At 51.4% G+C, this 20,856-nt stretch overlaps 1 protein-coding gene across 3 annotated transcripts in view; it reads left to right on the top strand.

The window, feature by feature from the left end:
• Positions 1-20,856, top strand: part of TTC7B (tetratricopeptide repeat domain 7B) — a 185,146-nt gene that overhangs the window by 129,096 nt on the left and 35,194 nt on the right. For 2 of the 3 annotated variants that reach the window (XM_014543676.1, XM_005871192.2), the window contains 2 exons: positions 3,896-3,993; positions 17,585-17,725. In XM_014543676.1, the coding sequence (XP_014399162.1) occupies positions 3,896-3,993; positions 17,585-17,725 (239 nt within the window). Of the gene's footprint in view, positions 1-3,895; positions 3,994-7,536; positions 7,702-10,552; positions 10,604-17,584; positions 17,726-20,856 lie in introns of all 3 variants that reach the window. The other variant, XM_014543675.1, reaches the window with a different exon arrangement.

Genomic DNA, 20,856 nt, shown 5'->3' with positions numbered 1-20,856 from the left:
CAGCCTGATCAGGGGGAGGGTGGGGGTGGGGGCTCTGCTCAACCTGCCAGGGCTCCTGCCCCTCCCACCTCCATCCTGAGGCGGGCGCAGGCCTGCAGAGCACAGAGGATGACACGGCAGTAGCGGGGCCAGATGAGAGCAGACGCAGCTTCGTGTTCTCTGCGCAGCCCTCTTCTGCTTGAAGGAAGAGCTCTCTGAGCTGGTCACTGAACCGCACGTAGACAACTTGCAAAGAGTGTCCCACCTGCCGCCCGAGGACGTGTCTCTTGCTGTGAGCAGAATGGTGGGTGCTCTCGCAAGTGTGCCTTTGGCAAGGTGTCTGTCGTCACGGAAACTTGGATTTGCTTCCCTAGGTCTGCAGTTTCGCTTGCATTTAGGATAGAAATCCGTCTCCTGTTTCGTCTTCACCCTCTTAGTCGTCTCTAAGGCCCCCTCCGCTTGTGCGTTGTCACTTGGCCACCCAAGGCAGTGTGACCTCTGACCGGCCAGAGCCCCACCTGAGGCCCAGCAGCCTCCTGGACCGCACAGGACAGCCTCAGCTAGGGAGGCGCTCCCTTCGGGCCCACCGTTCCCATGCGGTCTTCAACCCCATGCTGTTAGCCTTGCAGGACAACCACTGTCCTTCCATTCGTAGGAGATAAAATTGGAACTAAGCAAGCAGTGAAGTCAGTATAGAGCTGAGTGAAACCCAGGTCTGACACTAAAGCTCCCTCCACCACCATTCTGCCTCTCTGAGTGGACAGCCAGCTTCTTTGTTAAAATATGTTTCTATTGATTTTTTAGAGAGAGAGGAAGAGAGTGTGTGTGTGGGAGAGAGAGAGAGAGAGAGAGAGATGAATTGGTTTCCTCCTGTACGCACCCAGACTGGGGAGTGAACCTGTAACCTGGGCCTGTGCCTGACGGGAATTGAACCGGTGTCCTTTTGGTCTATGGGACGATGCTCAACCAACTGAGCCACACCAGCCAGAGCCAACTTCTGTTATTTCTGTTTCTTATTGTTAACCGCTCCTTTCCCCTGCTTGTCACTGCCACGTGGACCATCTCCAGCAGGCAGCCATGTGATGGGAAGAAAACTTTTTCTCCCTAATTCTAACTTCAATCACTCATTAATGAGTAGCATTTAAAGTTTGGGGTTTCTTTTTTTAAGATGGTTGCTTTGCTCTAACCTCAGTTGGAATTTGGAGGCCCCATTTCACACTAATTCACAGCCATTTTGGTGGAACTTTTCCTTTACAAAGTGTGCCCCGATTCCATCTGGAAAGTAGCCCTATAAAGTGGGAAAATGTCATGTTATGTCATACCCATTTTACTGATGGGAAAATTGAGGTTTGGGATGTTGGGAACTTGCGTTGGCTCTTGTAATCCAGCCTTCAGCATCCTGCAGGAGGCGAGGCATCGGGTGTCCTGTCCAAGGCCACCTCTCACATCAGCTCATTGTGTGCCAGGCACCCCAGGAGCTGGGAGGAGGCAAAGCTGCAACAAGAAGTCCAGGTTCTGTCTCCTAGCCCAAATAGAGTTTCCCGGCTGGTGGAGGGGAAATAGACGCTGTGTCATTGTCGGTGGGTGAAGGTCACAGGTTAAGATTTTGGCCTCAGTTGGGGTTTCTACCATTTGGAGTTGGAGGAGGTCCTTCACCCGGCTTCCCCGCCCGCCCATTGCACCAGACGGCTGGGAATTCTCCAGAAATCAGCCAACCACACGGCCCTCAGGTGTGTGTTTGTAGGTGTATATAATGACACCTGGGTGTGCCTAGACGCTGTACCTCTTCTGACTCCTCCATCTGATGGGGAGTCTCTGCAGCACAGGAAGTGGCCTTGCCCAACGTGACCTACTTGTTAGGACAAATGTAGGGACAGATCCCCGCTGAGTCCCAGGACCCAGCATCACACGTGGCAGCCAGCCCTGTGCTCCGAGATGGAAAGCCTCCAGGATTGTGGCTGAAACGGACATTTCTGATCCACTTTCTCGGATTTGGTCCATGGAAACCCAGGCATACCCTCCTTTTCAACACCAACAGCTCAGGGCGTGTCTGGGATCCCCAAGATGATGGAAAATGCCCTCCATTTTGAGATAACATCTTCTGGAAAACTCCTAAGTGGGAGCCATTGCAATATTCATATTTTTGTAATGTTTGCATTAAAAACACATAGACCCGTGCTAGAAACATTTAGTCAGTAATGTGTTCAACGAAAATTTGCGTGTACTTTTATGTTATCTGCTGCTCAGAGACATTTATTGTTTCTTGGTGGTGGAAATAACTAATAGGACAGTTTCCGGAAAACATGTGCCCAGGGATGTAGAACGTCTGGGCGGCCCGGCCCTCTGACCTGAATGCAGCAGGCTTCCTCCTGTTTCCTGTGGATTTCTCTAGCTCCAGCCTGCAAACCATATTAAGTTTCAGACCAAATCTTGTTTGTGCCACTTTTCGCAACAGCTGCAGTGAGGAAGGAAACTGTGTTCCTTTATTGTAGAATTTGAACTTCTTAACAAAAAATATCACCCTCAGGGCCCCCAGATTGATAACAAATGGACAAAGGAACGTATTAAAGACTCACAATTCAAGAGGCAAATCAGCTTGTTTTGGGAGGTTCTTTGATGGAATTATCATGAGAGGAAGAAAGAAGAATAGTATTGTTTTTGCTTACAGGCTTCTCAAAATTTTGAAGAACAACAACAACAAAAACAGGAGTGTGTATAGTGGAGGTCCCTTAGCTGTGTGTCCTTCCAGTTACGCCTGAGGGGGTCCCCTGTGGGAGAAAGCTGGAGAGGGGATTCGTGCAGGAAGTGGCCACCGACCTGCTGGGCTGCCCCCCCCACATGCCCACTTCTCCGGCTCAGGAACACTGGGCGGCGCTGCGGCTCCAGCCCCACCCACGACCCGCTCACTGTGTGACCTCACGCCTCCTCTTCTTCATGTGCCAAACGGGTATCGAACACCCAATTTATCTTAAAGGCTTGTTCTGGGACACAAACGAGGCCATGGCTGTGATTGCCCTTTGAAGAGTAGGGGCCAGGGGTCCTCGCATCCACCTGTACATTAGAACCTTCTGGGGAGCTTTGAAAAGTGTTGACTGCCCCAGAAGTTCTGATTTTGTGTTCTGGAGTGGGCCCTGGGCATGAGTGGTTTTAGAAGTGCCCAGCGACGTCCCTGCGCAGCGAGGGCTAAGACGCACTGGCGCCGAGTGGACACGTGAGGAGGGCATGTACAGGCATGATGAGCTATGGACGCGGAGTAAGGTGGATGGGGCCCTGGGCTTGTAGTTTTTATATTTTACTAGAGGCCCGGTGCATGAAAATTCATGCACTGGAGTGGGGAACCCTCAGCTCTGCCTGTCCCCTCTCACAGTCCGGGAGCCCTCAGGGGCTGGAGGCGACCGGCGATCAGGGGAAGGTGACACCCATCACACCTCTGCTGCTGCCACTGCCGGCAGCGCAAGCTTCAGCCGACCCTGGTTACCTGAGCCTCAGGGGGCCCTGGGCAGCTGGGGGGCTGAGGGGACTGGGTGCTGCCATCTTGTGGCTGTGGCGCTGCCATCTTTGAGGGCGTGGCAGTCAATCAGCATATTCCCTCCTTATTGGCTGTGGGCACTGCCATCTTTGCAGCAGCGTGAGGGTCAATTAGCATATTCCCTCTTTATTAGATAGGATGATGACAAAAAGGCTGAAATCAGCAAGGTCTGTGGGTGTGGTTGAAGCCGTGCTAGTGATGTTGATGGCTGAAAGCAGTCCCAGCCCCAGCCAGGAAGCAGGTGCTCTGTAACAGATGAAAAGGTGCCGAAGAACATCAGAAACGCACCCAACAGCAAAAGCTGCTCTTCAGGAGCCCGCATTGGTGGGATCTGTTTCCTCCCGCCCACCCTTCACATGACTGACATTCCTCGCTGTTGTTTTGCAGTGACTCTGGACGCGGGAGCAGCCTCTTAGATAGAACCATTGCGGACAGGCGGCAGCTCAATACGATCACCTTGCCAGACTTCAGCGACCCGGAGACAGGTGAGAATGAAGAGCCGGCGGGGGCGGAATGGTGCCAACTCCGAGGGACGGGGATGAGGACGGCCACTGGGGCTGGGAGCACAACTCACGCAAGTCGGTTAAACTCAACCGAGGTGCCTTTTCCCCGTGTCCTTTCCAAGTGTGTGCACCGTGGGGAAGTCGTGCTACATGGCCAGCACATCGCTGAGGGCTGTCTATTTCTTCCCCTTGCTCTTAGAGCCTAAAATTCGAAACTAAAATTAGATTGTTCCTGTCTCCACAGCTTCCCCTCTGCTTTCCCGTTTCTGCCTCTTGCTTTAGATTGCAGACCTTGCTGAAACCCAGGTTTTGCTTTCTAATCAGTTGCACATGTGAACACACATACATCCAGCACAAGAACCTGTAGGAGGCAGGGGGTGGGGGGGCTCTGAGCTCTGATTCCACTGTCCCACGTGGAGGCCCGCAGCACACGCCGCCTCTGAGAGATGTCTGTGCCTCCCTCTCATTGGCCTTTCCCCATCCCCCTAAGTACAGAGGAGTAAATAGTCCCCTGTCATTGCCAACACTCCCAACAAGCAATTCTAATAGTAATTCCAACTGTTCAGTGGCAATTTGGAGGACTCAACAGACCCACAATATATACAGAAGTTCCCTCTGCTTTGAGCCTCAAGGAGTTCCAGAGCATCACTCGGAACCTGGCTCTGCTGCTGCTCCGCTGCCCCGGGGCCTGCGTGAGGCCAGTCCCGGGCTGGGTGTGCCTGCTCTTCATGGGCTGGCTTTTGGAGAGGAGCCTCCAGGTTCTTCTGCCCCAGGCCAGGCCCCAGCTCCTGAGCAAGCCCCCCCCCCAGAGGAAGCGAGGGAGCAGGCCTGAGGCATGCACAGCCGGCTCCTGGCAGGCTCTCCTCCGTCAGGATGGGAGGGTTAGGGCCTCTGGCAGCCGCTGTCGTACCCACCCAAGCCCGGCGGCGTCGCAGCAGCCGGGAGGCTGCGTCCCTGTGCTGGGCTCCCTGTTACCAAGTTGAAAATCAGCTTGGGAAGTCCCACCCCAGGGCCCTCGGTCAGAAGGACATCGGGCCTTGGAAGCAGCCTGAATTGCACACTAGTGCATTTAACATTTAACACCCCGCAGCCACTGCGCCAAATGCAGACTGACAAGCCGCACTCCGGCGGCGTCGCAGCGGCCCGGGAGGCTGCGTCCCTGTGCTGGGCTCCCTGTTACCAAGTTGAAAATCAGCTTGGGAAATCCCATCCCAGGGTCCTAGGTCAGAAGGACATCGTGCCTTGGAAGCAGCCTGAATTACACACTAGTGCATTTAACATTTAACATCCCGCAGCCACTGCGCCAAATGCAGACTGACAAGCCGCACTCCGCCTCCCCCTGCGATGGTCCCGCCGGACTGATCTGCAGGCCTTACTGGGTGTAGACTACAACCCAGGCAGAGATTCTGACTCAGACCAGCCCAGTCCTGCTAGAGGGGACTCTAACCCCCTCGTCCTAGAGTTGGAAGGTCGGCTCTCAGGACCAGGCTGTCTTCCTCCTGGGCCCCTTCCCCAGGAGCCTGCGAGGACAGTCGTACTCAGACCCCTTTACCTCCGGGGTCTCGCTGTTCTAAATCCCTGACTTAAAGGGCACGGGCATCCGCCACAAGCAAAGCCGTACCTGTTGGCATCGGCAAGGGCATGGGGCCAGTGGACGTGTGAACTTCCACCTCATGGTCCTGCCGATGCTGCGCCGCCCACTGCACTCGACTCCTTTGTGAAGCCATGGGCACGCTTATATCCCTTGTTTTTCTGTTCCAGAACTGAAATTCACTCCCTGTTTATTTTTTATCTTCTCCTGTGGAAGATATTCAGATACACCAAGCTACAATATAATATAATGAATCCCCATGTGTCTGCTGCCAGCCTTCAGGAACTAGTGTTCTTTTTCCAGCCATCTCTCCCGCCCCACACTCGGGTTTTGTAGAGTATTTTAAAGCAAAGCCCAGACATCATATTTCACCTGTTAAAATGTCAGTGTATATGTCAAACAGATAAGAACCTTTCAAAAGTATTAGCACAACACCATTGCTATACACCTAGGTCATTACACAGTACAGGCGCGGGGTGCTTGGTTTGGGGAGTGGTTAATTACTTAGAGCATGGGTTTCCACCTCTGAAATATCAAATGGTCCCAGCCATGGAGAGAGGAATCCAGTGGGGTGACAGTCGTAACTCTGAAGCTGCAAATCACTATCTTTTCTTTGGAACAAATCGGTAGTTCCTTAAATAGAGGGTGAAAAAAAAGTGTTTTCTTCCCTTGGCCTCCAAAACAGGATGCAGTTAAAAGAATGATTTTGCTGTGGCGAGGTGTTGGGTTATATTAAAGGTAAAGCCCCTTCTCCAGTGCCCGGCGCACAGCCACCGGGCCAGCTTAGAGAGCTAGCGCCCCACTGCCCCGGGCTGAGACCTGACACGTCCTGTACCTCAGTATCCGCGCCTGGGAAAACAGAAATACAGTCAAACCTCATTTCTGGAACATCTCCCATCTCGTGCAATTTGGTTCTCCACCGAGTTGCTCACAGAAAACATGTCTGGGTTATTGAACCAAACTTCAGTTTTCAAACTGACAACCCTTTCAGGCTGATACCCTAGCATGACAAAAAAGCATCTCTCAGCCAACAAACAAAGGAGAGGATGCTTTTGTGGCTGGCGGAATCAATGATTAACACAACTTAAAAACATACAACGGCCATCGGGAGTGCTAATGTTGCTAAGGGTGTGAAAGAAACAATGATCACAGGCAACTGAAGAGGTGGGAAAACCGCTGCTGATTGGATAAACGAAAAGCGGTTAGCCGCTGACCGAATTTTGGAGGCAGTGGTACGAGTATGTGAACAAGCAAAGATGCTGCAGGCTGACCTGAAGGACACCCCTGGAACGAGGCTAGGAGGGGGTGGTTTGATAAATTTTAGAAAAGAAGTGTTTGTTTATAGATTAAACAGTACATTAGACAGGTACTGGATATAAGAAAAGTTAAAACAGAATCATCTGGAGGTCTGGAACAGATTAATTCAATTCACATTGTTTCTAAGGGGGGCGGGGAATGATTCGGTTTTCGAACACATCGCCCCTCGAACAGCCTTCCGGAACGCATTAGGTCCGAGAACCCAGGCGCCACTGTACACTGTGTAAGTGCTTCTCATAAAAAGCAAACCTAGGAAAAGTCAAGTTCTCACCCTTTACAATGGACAGGCGAATAGTTTCCCCCAGAATGCCCAGGGTGTTGTCGGTGACAGACGTGTTCTTTTCGGTGGGTCTGTGGCTGAACCGGTGCCCAGGTAAACCTGAGTGGTGTTGGCTCCATGCTGTTACTGCAGAGCAATTAAATAACCAACGGGAAACAACAGATTTGTTTTCTTCAAAAAACACTTGTATTCTGTTGTCAAGTAGAGGAATGATTGTGTATGACATGACCTCATTTTCTTTGCAGCTTATGTGAGTATATTAAAAGCTAGTTTTATTTTTTTTGTGTTTCTAAAGTTTTTTTGCTTTTATCCTTTTTTTTTTCTCTTCACTTTTTAGTGTCAGATTCCTCCTCCTCCTCCTCTTCTCTTTCAAGAACCGAATCTCCTCTCCACCTGTTTGTATCTTCTCATCTTCATTCTCATCCCAAACCCGATACCTTTGTGTGGCCCTCAGCAGCTCACTCATTCCATGGCCCAGGTCCCCGCCAGGAACCCTCTCGGTGTAAACATGGTTTATGGCTTTTCCTTTCTTGTTAGATCTGCTTCATTTGCCTGATGTTTCATTTTCTGATAATCTTCCTAACTGATAAGCTGGATGGGAAACTCCATCAAATTTATCTGAGAGACATATCTTGCTAATTTGAAAATCCAAAAGGCCGTTTGGGGCAGGAGCAGGTACTGGTGCCCGATTTCCAGCCTTCTCTGTGAAAAGTAAAGAAACCCGTTTTGAGCAGAAGAAATAGAAGCTTTTCTAGGTACTTCTTTGCTTTCCTGGCATTGATATAAAGGCATTAATTGAAGTTGCAGTTTTTAAAAAGGCAAATTAGAACAATTGGCAGATAATTTATTCTACATATTTCTGGTTTTTCAAGTTAGAAATTAATTCAACAAGTATGTAATAATCAAGCTAACTCTCTAAAGATAATGGTCATATGCCCTTTAAATATGTGGTTCTCGAACTTTCCTGTGCATTAAGATCACACGAAGAGCTTTGAAAGCTGTGGATTAGATCCGCTGGGTCCCACCCCAGAGTGTGTAGTCAGTGGGCCTGAGGTAGGGCCCAGGAAGCTGCATTTATAAAATACCCCATATAATTCCAGGACCCGTGGGTTCTGCACAGCATTTTGAAAAGCAATGCTGTAAATTATTTTCCATTTGCAGGGAAGGGAAATGTAGGGTTTATGTTGTGAAAATAGGCAGAAAAATTGAGCAGCATCTTAATCTAATCTTGCTTTTAAATAATACTGAAATTTTCAAGTCTGTTTAGGGTGTCTGGGAACCTGTCGATGAAAAGAAAAAGCCTGAATTAAATGGAATGCTGGTTGGTAAAGGCCTTAAATGGGACCTAAACATGGCTCTCACTTGGAGATCCACCCTTGTTTTCTCAGACTCATTTATTTAATGTTCACTTGACTGGGAGGGCCAGAAAAATTAATCTCTATATCCTGAGAGGCTGGCTGTGCGCCTGCGCAGACGCTGCCTCTGCGGATGCCCCGCCAGGTGAGCAGCGCACACACCTGAGTGCGGAGCGGACAGCAGGCCTCATCGCCTGGCTGTGATCACCTGTGGTTACCTAAGAGCAGTCCTTGTTTTCAGAAATCTCTAGACCAGTGGTTCTCAACCTTGGCTGCACATTAGAATCACCTGGGAATCTTTTTAAAATCCTGATTTCTGGGCCTCATCCTCCGGAAATTCTGTTTCTTTGTTATGGGGTGGGGCCACAACATTAGTAAAGAAACAGAATTTCCGGAGGATGAGGCCCAGAAATCAGGATTTTAAAAAGATTCCCAGGTGATTCTAATGTGCAGCTAAGGTTGAGAACCACTGACCTAAAATAAAACATCCAGACCTTACCTGTCTGCATACCAGGTATTCTGAACCTTGCTTGAATGGCAATCCCAGTTTCATGAACTGGAAGATGGAGATAATGCTATTCTATATACTAAAAGGCTAATATGCAAATCTACCGAACGGCCGATCGCTATGATGCACCCCGACCACCAGGAGGCAGACGCTTAATGCAGGAGCTGCCCCCTGGTGGTCAGTGCGTTCCCACAGAGGGAGTGATGCTCAGCCAGAAGCCGGGCTCATGGCTGGTGCGGGAGCCTCTCCCGCCTCCGTGGCAGCGCTAAGGACCCCACAGGGGATGTCCACCTGCCAGCTTAGACCTGCTCCCCACCCCCCGAGGGGTCCCAGACTGCGAGAGGGCGCAGCTGGGCTGAGGGACGCCCCCCGCCCCAGTGCACGAATGTCGTGCACCGGGCCTCCAGTAAACTATAAACTGCTTATGTTGTTTTTAATCCCCTTCTTAAAAATAGATTTTTTTTCCCTTCAAAACAATGCCCAGCAGCAATTGCCAACTTCATTTTTTTCCATTAAAACTGTCTTTTGCATTGACTTTTGCCCAGTGTTTTGGTCATAAAATGGGATCTCACTGTTCTAGAATACCTCAGCAATGTTCCCATGGCCGTTCACTCATTTGCACAACAAGCCCTCCGACCTCCAGGCCCTGCCAGTATGTATCACGTTGCATCCCCGGGACCCTGTGTTCCTTTAAACCCGGACAATTGAAATCCTGGCTCTAGTGAGGCACTTTATAGCAGATTAGTTATAAGATGTTGGGTGAGGAGCACCCACTTGGCTTTCTGCTGAACGTATATGTCCCAAATGGTGCTCAGTTGGTTGTTTTTGAGGCGATGAGTCATCTCCCCCACCCCCTCCTTTAGGGAGTACCTGGCCCTAACCAGGTGTTTTAACTAAGACTGACTCTCCCGAGAATCTTCCCCGCCCCGTGGATGCAACCTTTAGTTGGAGACGGAGAAAGCATACCATACGTCAGTGGTAAGTGTAGAATTTCCTGATTAAAGTTGTTATGAACTTGAATCCCAAGTCTTTTCTGTAGGACAGACTGCCACGACCTGACGTTTTATGAATTTCTCCCTCCAATCCTTTGACTTCATAGAAATGAAAACTGGCCAAACCCTACAAACTCTTGGAATCCTAATCAGGGTTCATGGGTGGAAAGATCTGAAAACCGCTTGTTTGATTATTTTTCCCTTCCCTTTGGAATTTCCTGCCCTGGAAACAAAACACAGTACATGAATCGGTCAGCTTGCCTGCGCCCGGAGCGCTGAGACAGAGAGGGGAATGCCCAGTTGGCCTTTGTTTAAAAAAGAAAAAAATCATTGTTAGTGGAAAACTCTGTGTCATTCTCGAATTGCAATCCGATTCCAGACAGCCAGACTTACAGTTGGAAGGTTATTAGAACTCTATTTGCTTTTTTAGCCTCAATTTTGATTTTTCAAATGTTTTGTTTCTTGGTTTTAATTTTTGGTTTGATTTGTTGTTCCAAGGCAACTCTCCAGAAGTATACTTTCATGGTTTTCCCTCCCTTTTTTCAGTTAGTAAGTAGTCCACCGATCTGTTAACCTTCCCCAGGGCCTCAGAGTCACGCTTCCCTCCCTCATGGAATGTGTGTGGTGGTTGCTGGCGGGTGGTTGTGGAGATGGTGTGGACATTCAGCTGCCACCCGCTTGCCCACTCGCCCCCCGGGGCTCATCTCTCCTGAGGTGCTAACGCTTGGATTTACATTCTGAGGAGGCAGTACTTGCCTGGAAAGGACCACGGAAGAAGGCACAGCAGGGAAAATGCCCAAGTCAGGCTGTGCAGTGGAGGGTCAGAAGCCCCCTGTGCTGATCAGACGTGAGACACCCGGTGGCCCAGGTGCGGGCCATCTGTAAATTTTGGGAAGAAGGAACCAATCGGATCTTGAAATTCCTTTCCAGTTCAGCCTTTATTGCAGCATAGAAAAGCAATTCTAATCATTAGTTTTCCTAAAATAAGCTAAACAGACATCATAAAACGTAAACTACATCTGCCAACATTTAAAGGAGACAAAGCAATTCCCTGGATATAGAACTAGTGCTTTAGGTGGTATTCTTTAAGGCACTAGCCATTTTACAAAGGCTGTTTCTGAGACGCTGATTCTGCCTGGGCAGATATTTTTAGAGACTCACAGTTCACATGAGCACATTAAAGGCTCTGAGAAGTCCTGCAGTTAAAAAAAAAAAAAATTCAAGACTCTCTTAGCTCTGACCCAGTGTGTCCAACCCGATTGCATCGTTTTCCCCACCCTGTGGAATCGCTGTTCCAGGCCCCGCATCTTGGAAATGCTAAGGTACATAATGATCCGGCATTTGAGATCTGAGCCTCTGCTGCCTGTGGCAAATGCACCCCGCCGGGAGATGATTTTTCCTCTGAAATCTTGCTTGGCCTATATGTGCCTTCATTTTGCCTTTAAAAGTCCATAATAGAAAACAAATGTTTGTCATTACCCTCACATTAGGGTTCTTCAGAAAGAAAAAGGTTTCGCGCCAGGGTCCCTGCAATAGCAGGCTCCTCGGACACGTGAAAAAGCCTTGATTTTTAGAAAGTCTGGCGACATTAAACCTTCAGGCAGCCCTTGTTAGTTACAGTGAGCCTTCATGGTTTATGCGGGGGGGCGGGGTGATATATTTATACCAGGGACTTGTATTTTCTACTTTCCCTAGAAGCAGCCCAGCTCTCAAAGGTCAGGACACTGGGTTCGAGGACAGTTCTATGGCTGACCCCACTGCATTTGAGGGGTGTCCATCTTAAAAGTTCAGCCTTAATGATTCAAATATAAATCTTTTCTCGCTAATTGGGTTAAATTAAAGTCTCCTGCATTAGTCCTGTGGTGTCTTTAAACAAGATTGAATGGAGTTTTAGGAGATTGACAAGTCAATAATAAATGGCTCTCGGGTAGAAGTTGAGGAGTACGTGTCCAGTAATTAGACGGTCCCCCAAACCCGAGAGACTGTTCCTGTTCGCTGCATTCAGAGCCAAACACACCTTCCCCAGGCAGAAGGGCACTCAGGCCAGAGACGCAGCCTCAGCCATCGGGGAGGGTTTCTATGGAGACCGGGGCATCTTCCCGGTGTGGTCCTCCAGCAGGTACTGCCTCCAGCCCAGGCCGCGTGGCCCTGACCGCTGGCATCTCCCTGCATGCATGGGAACGGCGTCCCCCACGCTTCTGTGTGACCGCCTGGCCGGGCCACCCCGCATGCCCGCCTGGGGCCGTGCCCTGCCTCTCCCTGCCTTAGTGCAACCCTTCCCTAACGCTTTCCCGGGAAGAACCTTCCCTTTCAGAGGCACGTTTTGTCAGGTTTCAACTGTGCTTGATAATTCTGTTAGTCGATGGGAAATTGTGACCTCGTCTGGGGACTGGGGTTGCTGTCCTGTTCTCTTCCATTCCGTGAAAAGGAACAGTCGCTACTAGAATGGTGACCAAGCTATGTGTCAGAGGGGCCCACAGCTGGAGGCCTCCTGGCCAATGGGGTTGGGGGAGGACCAGGCAGCTGTCCCTAGAGCCGCTCCAGCCCCATGTCCCCGTCACATTATGGGCATGCTACAGAGAGGGGGGTGGCAACCTTGGGATTAGAAATGTGGGAGGGAGGGCGGTGACAGGCAGATCCAGGAGGCCACACCCCTGCCGCCTGCTCAGACAGGACTACCCCCAGCAAAGACGGGCGGTGGAGACGGACCAAAATGTTTAATGTTCTTACAAAGGTACAGAGAGAATACACCTAATTTGAGGGTTGAAGTGAGCATGGACTCTATCTCTCCTCCCCCTTCAAAAACTAAGAGAGAATCATCACTAGCTACTCAGCCGCCACCTCCTTCAGCCCCAGGACACCCTGGTTCTCCGTGCACAGGTGGCAGGGTCAGGGGTCACCAGCCACCAGCAGTCTGCAGTATTGGACTAACTTGCTCCCAAGCCCTGACTTGAGAAACAGAAATTCTCTTCCTGCTAAAAATGAAAACGTTAAGCACAGCTCTGCGGCAGAATGCTTAGTCAGGCAGATTGCTGCTCGCAGTCAGGGTCTTTAGAGGTGAATCGCTTCTCTTTCTTGCTTTTTTAAATAGTTTGGCGGGGGGGGCACAGCCTTCAGGAACTGGAAGCTGAGTAAACTCTGTTGACAGATAACCTTGAATGACGTCGGGACCGAGGGAAAATGAACACAGAGATTCTTGTGCAGCAGGTGATTCGAATGCCAGGCTAGAGCCGCTCCGCGTCGTACCAGCGCGGGAGGGCAGGTCGCTGCCGGGCATCAGGCAGAGAGAATGTGGATGGCAGGCAGAGAGAGGGGCTGGTGCTCCATCAGGGTCCCATGTTCATGCGCTTGAGGCCCCGGAGTTCGTTCTGGGGCCGGGAAGCAAAGAGCAGCCAGAATCCTGAGCACACGTGTGCGATGCATCTACTGAGGTCTCTCTGGTGGAGGATTTTTTTTCTATGCATCACGTGACCGTTGTCCCTTGTTTTTGGACCCTGCTGCTCGCCTGTCACTGGGCGGGCAGGGATTCCTCTAGGGCAGTGGTTCTCAACCTTCTGGCCCTGTAAATACAGTTCCTCATGTTGTGACCCCCAACCATAAAATTATTTTCATTGCTACTTCATAACTGTAATTTTGCTACTGTTATGAATCGTAATCTAAATGTCTGATATGCAGGATGGTCTTAGGCGACCCCTGTGAAAGGGTCGTTCGACCGCCAAAGGGGTCGCGACCCACAGGTTGAGAACTGCTGCTCTAGGGCACGTTTACCTTCTGCGTGCTGTGAAGATGGAGGGGAGAGGGAAGGTGGCTGTCCTTCAGACCATAGCCACTCACTCAGTGCCACCAGGCCCAGCCAGAGGACAGCGGGACAGAGCATGCTCTGTGTTCAGTGCCCTGCTTGTGGAAACGCCAGGTTCTCAAACAGAACCAAGCCGCCTAATGCAGCGTGCCTCTGGCTGAACAGAATTGTTGGCTGTGAGATCCTCTGAATGATGAACTTGGAGAGGTGACATGCAGGCCGTGCGATTGCCACACTGGAGGTCTGCGTGGAATGAGCCGCAGGTCTCGTGCTCCGGAAAAGGGATTTTGGTGAAGGCTCAGCCGCAAGGGCAATTTGAGCTGACTGTTCCCGGTGTCCTGCTTGTGACAGGGTTTCTCAACAGGCTCCGGCATATGACAGGAGCTGGGTCAGAAGTCCTCGGGAGGGGCCAGAGCTTGACGCGCAGCTTCCGAGGCCAGCGGCCTTGGTTCCTGGTCCTCCTGGTCCGCAGGGCAATGCCTCGCCCCCCTCCCCCCCCCCTTCCCCCAGCACATGGCAGTCCAAGGGAAGCCCAGACAAAGCCCTGGGTGCAGGGCTCAGGGCCGTTCTTAAGTGGCCCCTGCCTTCGTGTCAGGTGTCTGAGATAACGCTTCCACTGGGGCGTCTGGGTGAGGAGAGAAAAGGCAGTGGGCTTGGGGAAGCACAGATCTCGTCAGCCGCGTGGCCTCTTACGGCGCCTGGACCATTCAGGCCATTAAATTAGGTCACAGAACCTGGGCCAGGTCTGGGGGCATGCTCCCTCCGCCTGCAGCAGCTCCCAGGGCCCGGTTTCAGAGCCACTGTGTCCTGTGACCGAGGGACGCGCTGGAGCGCAGCAGCTGCTCACCCTCAGGGTTGCCACGGCGACAAGCCCTTCTCCAGCAAGAGTGATAAACAAGAGGCAGAGCAGCCGCACTCGCCCTGGCCTACCTGTCGAACCGGATGATTCGGAAGCTCATTTCTCCAGCCATAGGTTCCGTTTAGAAATATGTCCGATACCCTTCCCTCCGATTCTTTTTCCAAGCTTCACCCCATGCACGCTGTAGGAACACTTTGGCTTTGGTGAGAAAGAAAAGGGTCGCTTTAAAAAGATGTAGGTTAGATGAGCACTTCTCGGTGTTAACGTACATAAATCAAAATCCAGTATCTACAGTATTTTGACATGTACCATTTCAGTCCTATGAAACAGTAAGACACAAGTTATTTTGATTATATTTGGATGATATTTTTTAATCAGATACATTCATTCTGATTCAAAATGATGTTTAGCCCTTGTTTTCCTCCAAATTGTAATCCAGTGGAAGAATTTTATTTCCTGCGCCATTGCCGGGAATATAGATGTTAACTATTAAATACTTTTACCATTATTGTTCGTCCCCTGCTATTATTAGTAAATATCTGAATGCTCCGATATCCATCCCTGGCCCAGAACATGAAGGGTCTCCGCCCTGTGACATGTGTATAAAAAGGGATTGACCAGGAAGGAAGGATTAGTTCTGATAGCACTCACGCTCCATATCCAAATGGGTTAGTTCTACTCGAGATGGGGTGGGGGGGGGGATCCCTGAGTGAGGTGCAGTGTTTACGTCCACTGTCAGTTTTAGTCCAGGGCGTGATGACCGCCACACCGAGCAGCCCTGGGAGACAGTGAGGTCTGGCTGTGAGAAGGAGAGCAGAGAAGGAGAAGGAGAGCATCCGAAAGAGAGGGCCACTCACCCAAGCCGTACAGCGCCGCGTCTGCGGACAGCACGCACTCCTTCACGCGTGCGATCGCAGGCATCTGCCACGGGCCTGGCACTGCTACCCCTGAAAATGCCTCAGTGGAGGGCCTGGTTCCTGTCTTGTGGAGCCGCCCACGGTCCAATAGGAGAGACCGTGACTTCCGCTTTCACATGAAACGGTGTGGTAAGCTCCTGGGAGCCCCGAGCACCGAGGCCCGGCTGTCTACGGGCCAGTGATAGGGGAGAGACAGAAGGCTAGCACAGCCTTCCTGGAGGAGTGCTGTCAGGCTGGCTTTAAAGGCTGGATTTGGATCCTGACGAGTGTTTGAGTCCTGGCTTTGCCATCTGTTGGCTGTATGACTTTGGGTAACTTACATAACCTCGTTAAATCTCAGTTTTGCCTCAAGATTAAATGAGATAATATGTGTAAAGTGCTGATCCCAGTGCCGGAAGCATGGAATGTTCTCTGGAACCGGTAGCCACCACTGTCAGCATCGCCATCACTCACCAGAGCTTGTTCACAGGGAGACATTCCAACGAGAGGAAGCCACTAACTTAGTTGTACGTAGGTACCACGAGGGAAGGTTCTGATCCGTTCATTTGGCAGAAGTTCTGATCCGTTCATTTGTGGCCCAGACCAACAAAGCAGTTTATCCAAAAATCACACTGAGCCCCTCCCAAAGCCATTAAGTTCTTGTAGCAAAGGAGCCAGAGGACCTGGTGGGAAATTTGCAGAAGTTTTCTAGCACAGTCATTTATTATTATTTTGAAGTGAGTTAATGACTCTCTCAAACATACCTCAGTTTTGACTCCTAAGGTAAATACCAATAGACATAACCCATGTAAACAAACTCTCTCGAGGGGTCTCAGCAACTCTTCGGTGTAAAGAGGCTGAGAGACCCAGACACTGAGGAGCTCTGTGCCCCGGTGGCTGAGCCGCAGGGAAGCGGTAGAGCCAGGCTGTCGGCATGTGTAGAACACGCCTTCGGGCTTTCCTTGGCTGAATGGTGGTACCATCCGTCTCAGCCGCACCTTGGAATCCCGGGGGAGGTAGGGGGGACGAATAGACTTCTGGCCCCACCCCAGGAGTTAGTGATGCCCTTGGTCTGGGATGCATCTATGGCATCATGATTTTTTAACCCCCAAGTCATTCCGAGGTGAAGCCACAGCTGAGAACCGCTTGTTCAGTGAGGAGGTAAGCCAGCGTTGTCAGGTCAGGCCCAAGCAGCAGCCACCTCCTTTATTTCACTAAAAATCTCAGGGAAACTGCAGCAAGTCCTGGTTATCAAAGTTAAAATATTACTTTTCCATAAAAAGGTTAAAATCAAAATAAGACCTGAAAAAACCAATAGCAGTTCTTCCACCAGATTCCGTGGGCCAGTGAGCACAGCAGGGCTTCCGGGAGCGTTAGGCAGCCGCAGCCACAGCCGCTGGGCCCAGGCGTCTTCGCTGTCACCCGCCCTCCACGCATCTAGTATCAGCCTGAAGTCGTGTTCTAGAACCTGGTTTCAAATCTGGGGGTGTTGCCCACCTCCCAAAGGCCAGGGAATGAAGTGGGGAGTTGCTAGGTTTGTCCTGAAAATGGCCCCCATCTACTGCAGGGGTCACCAGGAGGCGAGCATGCTGTTTCTAGGTTTAGGCCCTCACGGGGATGCTCTGTAAGTTCACTCTGTAGGCGTCACGTGTGCCGTATTTAACAGGTGTGTCCCAGCCGTGCACTGGCCCCGCCCCTCCTGCCCCCACTCACACCCCACAGACGGCTTCTGGAGGGAGCTCGGAGCTTAGCAGGTGCGCTGGTTGTTGACTGAGAGATGAGCTAAAGCAGAGGACAGGAAGTAGTTTTGGCTGCCGTGACTGTATTTCTTTATAGACAAGGAAACCTAGAAACCTCGTGGGGAAAGGGGCGTGTGTTCGTCTTGCACCCCTGTCTGTGTGTGGGAGGGGGTGGCAGTTGGTTGGTTGGGTCTGTGCTTTCACTCCTGATGTTATCTTCTCGGAAACCTCTCACAGGCTCTATCCACGCCACATCCGTGGCGGCCTCCCGAGTGGAGCAGGCGCTGTCCGAAGTGGCCTCGTCTCTGCAGAGCAGCACCCCCAAGCAGGGCCCACTGCACCCCTGGATGACACTGGCACAGATCTGGCTCCACGCAGGTACGCTCTGCCTCGCGGTGGGTCCCGCCCCGCCCACAGTGGGCCCCAGGCCAGAGGCTGCAGGACCCGGTGGGCACTGCCTCTGGGGCCCACAACCCCTCAGCAGGAGAAATCGGAACTTTGGCAGTCACACCAAAATGTTAGTGCCGTGGTCCCCCCTTATCCGCGGAGGATATGTTCCGGGCCCCCCAGTGGATGCTTGGAACTCTGGATGGTATTGAGCCCTCTGTGTACTGTTTTTCCTTTTCATACACACCTGTGGTAAAGTTCAATTTATGAACTAGGCACAGTAAGAGATTAACAACAATAATATTAAAATAGAAGCATTTTACGGCCTCTCTTAGTCATATCTGAATCGCCAGCATCCCTACTCTTGCACTTTGCGGCCATGATTAAGTAAAATAAGGGTGCCTTGAATACGAGCACTGTGATTCCCCAACAGTCTGTTCGATAACCCAGCGGGCTACTAAGTGACTAACAGGCGGGTCATGTATCCTGCGACCCTGGACAAAAGGATGAATCTTGTCCCAGGTGGGAGGGAGCAGGATGGTGCGAGATTTTATCCCATTGCTCAGGTTGGCGTGCAATTTAAAGCTTGTGGATTGTTTATTTCTGGAATTTTCCATGTAATATTTTGGGACCACAGTTGAAACATAGAAAGTAAAACCGCCAATGAAGGGGAGACTCCTGTACTTCTTTGCAGGAGCCATGAATTCCTCTGTCTCCCCACCCTCCCTTGACCCAGAGCCCGGCACAGAGCAGCACCGAGGAAAGCTCTTCGAGTTGGACTCTAAGGGTCGCAGGGAGCTTGCTGTGTGTGGGCTGTGCTGCAGCAGGGCCCAGAGAGCTACGCCCCAGGCTCTCTCTGCGGGAGACAGCGAGGCATGGAGGCCCAGACCCAGAAGTCTGGAAGCCCCGCACACTTGGAAGAGAATCCCAGCTCTACTACTGAACAGCTGCATAGACTGAAGCTAATAGCTTCCTCCCAGCCTCGGTTTCCTCATCTGTACAATGGGAGTAATAGTGCGTGTCTCCGGGGTTGATGAGCACAATGCCTGGCACATCCTGGCAGTGAGACTCGGAGTCCCTGGGAGAGGCACAGACAGATTGCTGACACGGTGCCTTTATCGAAGCAAAGGAGGGGCAGTGTTTTCCATTCCCGCTCCCCTCTCTGAGGCGCTCCTGGTAGTCCACAGTGAGGAGGCAGGTACTGCACCCGCTGGGCTAGAAACTAGCCCGGGAGGCAGGCACCATGTCCCTCCTCCGTTTCACTGGGCTGCTTTTGCGTAGCTAGAAATCCCCCAAATGAATCCAGCACGCAGGCATGTCAGCAACAAGAATCCTACTTTACAGGCTCCGAGCGAACAATGGCTGCGGTTTGCTTGCATTTTTATGTTTCCATATAAAAGACAGTTCTGTTCCTCATGTTTTATCACTTGATCTGCAAGGCCCTCCCAGGCCTTCCCTGGCTTGACTCTCAGGGTGAGTGGTGAAAGCCCAAATGTGGCTGGGAAAGTGCTTGTTATCCTCACTGGCCATCTGTTTGCTCGTTTGCCAGGCCCAATGGTATGATGTCCAACCTTGTTTGGAACTGTTGGCGGGCCTTCCTATGTGAAAACCCGGTGGGTTTACCTGGCTTTGGCGTGTCGCAGACCGGGCTCAGCCAGCCTCTTCTGCCTTGGCACCTTTAATTGAGCCATAAAACAGCAGCAAATTAACAAATTATATCCTTCTAAGCAGAAATACACGCGAGGGCTGATTCAGGAATGTGCCGATGGTTCTTCCTGCGCGGACGCGCGCCAGCAGCAGCCTCTCCTGGGTCCTGGGCGCTGGCGGTGAGACAGGGAGCAGCGTCATGCCTGCCTCCACTGCTTTTACAGAAGGCCAGTCCCCGTCCAGGCGCCTGGCCGATCCAGTGGCCTTTTTGAGCAGTGACTGCAGAAAACAGGGGGGAAAGGGGTACGGGTTACTGTCGGGTCAGGAAAGACTGGCTGAACCTGCGGGGCCAGGGTGGGAGCCACTGGGGAGGCGAGGTTGTCTTCCAAATGGGCCATAGACTCTAGTTTGTTTTTTTAATATGTATTTTTTATTGATTTCAGAGAGGAAGGGAGAGGGAGAGAGAGAGAGAAACATCAGTGATAAAAGAGAATCATTGATTGGCTCCCTCCTGCACGCCCCCTACTGGGGATCGAGCCCACAACCCAGGCATGTGCCCTGACCGGGAATCCAACCGTGACCTCCTGGTTCATAGGTCGATGCTCAACCACTGAGCCACACTGGCCGGGCTGGAGTCTAGTTTTCAAGGGCCAATGTCTGAAAAACCAGAAGAGCTGAAGGGGACCCTATGGGCTGGCCTGAGCTCCGTGGACCTCACGGGCTTACTCCTCTTGCCTCTTTCTTGGAAAAGTTGACGGCCCGAGTGAGAGCCACAGTCCCAGGACGGCTTCCCCTGTGGCTTGCTGCCACTCACTCAGTCATCCAGACTTTGTTCCTCCCTGCGCGGCTGGCCGTGACTCTCGGGAGGAAATGTTGTAGCTGCTGTTGGAACATTGCAGAGCAGTGTGGAGATATCCTGGGGCTTTTATATAATCACTAGTGGCCCGGTGCACGAAATTCGTGCACGGGAGGGGGGGGTCCCTCAGCCCAGCCTGCACCCTCTCCAATCTCGGACCCTTTGGGGGATGTCGACTACTGGTTTAGGCCTGATCCCAGGATGTCCGACTGCCGGGATCGGGCCTAACCCGGCATTTAGACATCCCTTTCACAATCCTGGACCGCTGTCTCCTAACCACTCACCTGCGTGCCTGCCTGATTGCCCCCTAACAGCTCCCCTGCCGGCCTGATTGACGCCTAACTACTCCCCTGCCGGCCTAATCATCCCCAACTGCCCTCCCCTGCTGGCCCGATCACCCCCAAGGCTTTTATTAGTATAGATATGACCCTTCACAGAAAATTTCACTAACCCTGCTTTACAATAAGGGATTGACGATTGAATCATTGGGGCCAGGCACCAAGATTTCCTTTCTTTGAATAGTGGAGGGAATAATTATCTTGTCTTTAAATTGCCCTGAACATCAAATGAGATAATGACTTAGAAAAGCATAAAAGCACCATATAAAGACAACTGTCTT

The sequence above is a fragment of the Myotis brandtii genome, unplaced genomic scaffold (assembly GCF_000412655.1).
Source record: "Myotis brandtii unplaced genomic scaffold, ASM41265v1 scaffold332, whole genome shotgun sequence".
Lineage (NCBI taxonomy): Eukaryota > Metazoa > Chordata > Mammalia > Chiroptera > Vespertilionidae > Myotis > Myotis brandtii.
Note: the sequence above shows the minus strand (reverse complement) of the source record. Positions and strands in the feature narration are given on the sequence as shown.